Source organism: Mirounga leonina, unplaced genomic scaffold (genome assembly GCF_011800145.1).
Source record: "Mirounga leonina isolate KUSES-001 unplaced genomic scaffold, KU_Mleo_1.0 Mir_127, whole genome shotgun sequence".
Classification (NCBI taxonomy): domain Eukaryota; kingdom Metazoa; phylum Chordata; class Mammalia; order Carnivora; family Phocidae; genus Mirounga; species Mirounga leonina.
Window position 1 is genome coordinate 73,084,913 of NW_023270316.1, and position 5,613 is coordinate 73,090,525.

Genomic DNA, 5,613 nt, shown 5'->3' on the forward strand with positions numbered 1-5,613 from the left:
CGGAGAGAAAGATGTAAAAAAAAAAGGGGGGGTGGGGGTGGCGAGCTGGCGTCCGAGGGGTAAGAGGCCCCGCTTGACCCAGGGTGGAGGGGAGTAGAGGACGCGAGAAAGCCTGAGCCAGTCCAGAGAGGTCAGGCGAGGAGGCGCCAGCGGCCAGCAAGGCGCAGGGTCGGCCGGCATGCCCTCCAGGGCCGCTGTGCTGCATCGCTGAGAAGGACTCCAGCGCTTGCAGGATTCACAGCTTGGAGTTCGCTTTGGACGGCTGCGGGCCCTGGGTGGGAATACCAGCGTCAGGTCTCTGCCAAGCTCTTGGCGCTGCCCAGGGCCCGGGACCTCCGCAAACCCTTGCCAAACCCGTGCGTGGCCGCGGTTTGGCAGCGGGTGCCTGGGAACCGGTGCTTCGTCCCACGACCTGTCTTTGAGACGGCAGGGAGGGCCTGGGGTGGGCGACCTGGGGAGGCGCGCGCCTAGGGAGTGACCGTGAGATCCCGGTCATCTTTCCCCGAAGAGGACGGAGACATGGGCAATTCGTCGTCATCCTCGGAGCACTTGGCTGAGGAGAGCGACGCGCATTTGCAGCTTTGCGGTGCGCCAGTGCCTGCGCCCGCGCTCCCGCCGCCGCCGCGGTGGTTGCTGCCTTTGCCCTCCTTCTTGTGCTTCACCCGGCGGTTCTGGAACCAGATCTTCACCTGCTTCTCGGACAGATTCAGGTAGGTGGCGATCTCAATGCGGCGCAGGCGGGACAGGTACATGTTAGAGGCGAACTCGCGCTCCAGCTCTAGCAGCTGCGTGCTGGTGAACGCGGTGCGCATCCTCTTGCTGCTGGGCAGCTGGTTGGAGCTGCTGTCTGGAGGGGGTGGGGTGCAGAGAGGGGAGCGATCAGACTCCTGCGCTGTGGGCCCTATCCTCTCGTACGTGACCAGTAGAATCCCGGGACTTTGGTCTTTCACCTACCTCTTTGCCCCAAACGAAACGCACAGCAGCGTTACCGCGGGCGCCTCCTTGCTAAGCCGCGGGACCCAGATACTCCCAGAGTCACGCAACCCTGGCACTACTTTATGGAGAGCCCTGAACCTCAGTCCTCGTTCGCTCCTGCGCTCCCCCTTCGAGACCTGGACCTCCTGCCCTCCCCCTCCCTCCTGGGTCCTGTCCCAGCCCTCCATCGGCACACCACCCTATTCTCCTCAGGGCCCCAGCATGACTTTCATCGTCCCCAGGACGCCCAGGGACCCTCACCCCTCATCCCTGGCTCGCCAACTCTCATCAGGTCACCCATGCCCTGTCCCACTGCGCAGCGATTCGGCTTACCCACGGAGATGCAGTGGAACTGCCGGGGGTCGGGCAGCGGATAGGAGGTCTGGTAGAGCGCGGCGGCGGCAGCGGCGGCAGCGGGGCCGTGAGCGACCCCGGGCGACACGGCCGAGTGCTGGCGGCCTAGGGGCGCGTGGCAGTACTGCGAGCCGAAGGGCGGGAAGGATGCCTTGAGCAGAGGCAGCGCGGGCGGCCCGGGGGGCCCGTGCAGCTGCGAGGCGGTGACGCAAAGCGGGCACACGCACAGCAGCCCGGCCTTGCGCGCGTGGCAGGCGCCGGGCGAGAGGCCGTGCAGCGCGTGCGGCGGGGGCACGGCGTAGGGAAAGAGCGGCGGCGGGCTGCCCTCCGGGGCCTTCTTCTCGCCTGCCTCGCGCAGCACCAGCGAGTCCACCAGGAAGGAGCGCGGCATGGCCCCGGTGCGCGGTCGCCCCGCCGCCAGCCGTCTCCCTGCGCCCCGCGGACTTCGGGGCTCTCCACGCCCTTCCCCCGGCCGCGGCCCCGCGCTGTTGCCTGTTTGCGGGAGGCTAAAGGGGCCGCTGAGGCCGAGGCTGAAGCTGCGGCGGCTGCTGCCGCGGGCGCCGCGCGGAGAGCTCGAGGTGCTGGCCAGCGCTAGTGGTGCTGAAAGGCGCCGGCAGCGCCGCTTAAATAGGACTATTGCCATGTGATGGGCTACGCCAGGAGCGGCCGGGGCCTCTCAATAGGGTTTTTGTGCCTTTTCTCTTGGCATTCACTCTGCACGCTTCCTCATTATTTCACTTGTTAACTAAATGAACTGCATAATGTACTCTATTCTTGTCAACCCCACCCACGCCGTAACAGGCGCCCTCGCCCCCTCCTCTCCCTTTTGCGGGTTTATTTTCTCATTCTCCTGCGATTTAATATTCTTTTCTTTCTCTTTATTCCTTACTCCCCTTTGGCTTTGCATTGGCGATCGGCCGGTTTATCTTATTGATTTTGTAGCCCCGCTGCCTCGCTTCCACAGATTCCCATGGGCGCACACCTCGTCTCTGTGCGCACTGGGTCCGCGTCCCCTTCCTTCTCTCATCTACCCCTACTCCCCAAGATCATGCTTCCTCCACTCTGTTTGCTCAGGTCTGCGTTGTGCACTCCATAGGTGTCCCTATAGCCGGTCTCGGATTTCCACCTGTGGAATCCTTTCCCCTCTTCCTGCGTGGAAGGACCCGAACTCCTGCAGCGGGGAGGCGCTGCTGGGGACAGGGGAAAGGAGTTCAGTATTCCTTATCCACCACTAGCCCCAACGCTGTCTTTCAGCGCTGTTTTAAGTTTCTCCAAAAGTCTTAACTTTGATGCTGCCCTTAACGCCCAGCCTTTGTTCGGTACATACTAGTCAGCCAGACTTTTCCTTTAAATGACTGGGCTGTGGATGTATAGTGGAGAACGGCCTCTGAGAGTCACTGACAGAGACAAGGAATGGGGAATGAAAGCCTACACCGCGAAGATAGAGCACCTCACTTAGAAGAGGCGATGTAGGTGCTCTGCGGGGCACAGATCTTTTCCGGCGCTCTCTCCACTCATGCACACGTCAAAAGACTCGCGGCTGCGCTTGGAAACCATTGCCTTCCCGAAGTTTGCCCCACAGGAGCAGGGCGAAGGGCCGTTGTATTCCCAACCTCTGGTGCCTTCGCCCAACCGGGTCGACCTCCCCTGTCCCCAAGACCTCCTCCTGCCTCGTCGCTCTCTTCTTTCTGGTCACACAATGGTTAAACAACTTCAAATGCCTGGCTCTGTGTACACAGCTTCGGCCTTTTAAATAGTCCCGGGGCTCAAAGCTGCTTCACCCAGGAACTTTTTCCATACAATGGGAAATTAGCATAAATATTTCGAATTTACAGCCCCTGACTTTTCACCGAAGACGTTTACTTTCGATTTTATTGGAACCAAATCGCTCCAGTCACCTGCTCTGAGCTCTGAATGGAATTGTGAGAAATGAAGGGCGAAGCTTTTCGGAGGGGGGAATCTGTGCTCGGCAGTTAGACTGCCCCAGATTGAAGCATTTATATGGTTTTTCATCATTGGTGACATCTTTACAGTAACAATAGCAACCAATTATAACTGATTAAAAAGCAAAGAGAATTTGTTGGAGAGAAAACAACTGATTCTGTAACGAGAGGGGCAATGGGGAAAATAACCTGGATGAAGCTCATGTCGTTTAGCAGGAGGAGTAGGGCTCAATGCTTCCTTAATTGTTTGGCATGGGGGTCAGGAGATGGATACTGCCCCCCCCCCCCCCCCCCCCCCCGCCAGAGTCTCCTCTCCAAGGCTCCCCGCCCAAGGGTGGTGCTTGCAAAGTAACCGAGTGCAACAGCGCAGCTTAATGCCAGTTCCAATTGCTCTCTGAGTAATTTGGGCTGGCCAGCACGGCTGAGAGTGAGCCAAGAGCCGGGACCAGGGCAGTAGAGGCACCCCCACTCCGGGGCAGTGGCGTGTGAGAGAGGAGTGCGGGCGGGGCTCCGCAGGGTGAAACTGCACCCCAGAGCCTGGAGCCAGCGAAGGGTGGGGTGCGGAGCTCTCTTGGGAGCCGCAGCCCGCGCCCGGGGAGGAAGGGGTTAAGAGCCCCTGAATGCGAGCAAGGCCAAAGCTACTGGGAAAGAATATGGGGGGGGGGGGGGGGAATAACCAGTTTTTTTTTTTTTTTCCCCTCCAGCCTCTGGACCTTATTGAATGTCATTGAAGAAAGTTTTGAATGCCAGATAAAGAGAGGCGAATTAAAGTGTGTGACAGCGGAGGATAAGCAAACACAAAGAGAACTCTGTCACACTTTGGGGCAAAATCCGTGGGCTTTTTACCAAGTCTCTTCGCTATGATTGAATTAAGTAATAGGAAAACATTTTCTTTCAGTTTAGAGCCATTAGACAAAAACTTCAAAGCGAATAACACTTTTTAATGTGCGGCCCACAATGGATCGGGTTTTGTGCTGAAATGTTTAAATGGTTTGTTGTGCAACTCGGCGCGGGAGAGACCCGGGCCCAAGCAAAATAGCATCCCTGAGAGTGTTTTCGGGAGGCCTGGAAAGAACGCACACTTAATCCGCCATCGCTAAATCCGGAGGGCGCCGGCCGGAAAGGGGGCTCCTGCTTGGCGGTCCGGGACCGCGGGGCGCGCCCCAGGAATTGGGGGAATTTCGGGAAAGTACTGTGCCCGTGGAGAAGGCCGAGCAGGAGCTGAGGCGCACGGGCCGCCGGGATAACGTGCGGCCCGGCGAGGGGCGCGAGCTCGCCTGGGTGCCCAGTGCCTCTCAGCTCCGCAGCCCAGCCCCGCGGCCTCGGTCCGCCGCCTGGTTTCCGGCCGCTGCCCTCGCACCCCGGGGGACCGCTCCCTGGGGACACCCTGGCTGCCGCGCTGCTTTCCTGGTGGGCGCGCCTTCCGGGGTTGGCTTCAGCTGGGTGTGAACTTTACTCGCCCGAGCAAACGCCCCCCCTTGGGCGGGGCGGGGTGAGAGGAGGCGGTGGGATTAGCCTGACAGCCCGAGAGAGGGGCCTCGGGCAGCCCCTCGGCCTGGTGGGCCCTGCTCTGCCCCCGGAGCTGGTTTTCAAGTGTCCATCAGGGACAGTTCAACATGGAATGATTTCTGTTGTCCCGCTCTTTTCTTCTCTTTCACACCGCCTCCTTTCCTGTTGGTAGAGAGAGCACGCCATTTTCCTCCTGGAAATGTCTCTCTAAGATATTTGCAGCAAATACATCTCTGCAAAAACTGCAGAAATTGGGAGGAGGGTTGGGGAATCCTTGTTCCTTTACCTTGTTCCTTTACATCTTCAAATGTCACTTTTCTTCTCAGGGAGGCCAACGACCCTGTTAAAAAATATCACTCCTTTTCCCCCACGTTCCCCACTCCCATTCCTTGCTTTACAAATACCTTCTATCTTTCTGTGTCTTTTACTTGTTTTTCTGTCTCCGCCCCCTCCCACCCCACTGAAACATATGCTCCTTTGGGGATCGGCCTATATTTGTCTATCTGGTGCATGACTGTATCCCACCTCAGAAAAGTTCCTGTCATATAGTAGGTGCTCAGTATATATTTGCTGGATAAATAAATGAATCCTGAGGCATAACTCAGGAGGTGGCATGGGTAAGAGGACTTTTTTGTTTGCCCACTTAATACACATAGGCATTTAGAGGCGTGGTGTGGGGCAACTTACCTGCAGGAATTGTCTGACTGTCTTGCAGCCCCCACACCTTCTCCAGTGCCTGAACCATCACAGGAGCTCAGTGTGTTGGAGTGAATGGCAGATCTGTACGTACCCAGCTCGCCTCAGGAGTTTCTCACGTTCCTTCATAGGGTCA

The 5,613-nt window shown here is 58.4% G+C and overlaps 1 protein-coding gene across 1 annotated transcript; it reads right to left on the reverse strand.

Annotated features, from left to right (window-relative positions):
* Positions 1-467: 467 nt before the first annotated feature.
* On the reverse strand, positions 468-1,720 carry GSX1 (GS homeobox 1). The gene is made up of 2 exons (XM_035002973.1): positions 1,309-1,720; positions 468-847 (listed from the first exon to the last, which is right to left on the reverse strand). The coding sequence occupies exons 1-2, from the start codon at positions 1,718-1,720 to the stop codon at positions 468-470; spliced, it is 792 nt and encodes a 263-aa protein (XP_034858864.1).
* Between the last annotated feature and the right edge of the window lie 3,893 nt (positions 1,721-5,613).

Coding starts and splice junctions, on each gene's coding strand:
- GSX1 (XM_035002973.1), bottom strand. CDS start 1,720: ATGCCGCGCTCCTTCCTGGTGGACTCGCTGGTGCTGCGCGAGGCAGGC. Junction 848..1,308: donor GTTCCACTGCATCTCCGTGG/GTAAGCCGAATC, acceptor CACCCCCTCCAG/ACAGCAGCTCCAACCAGCTG.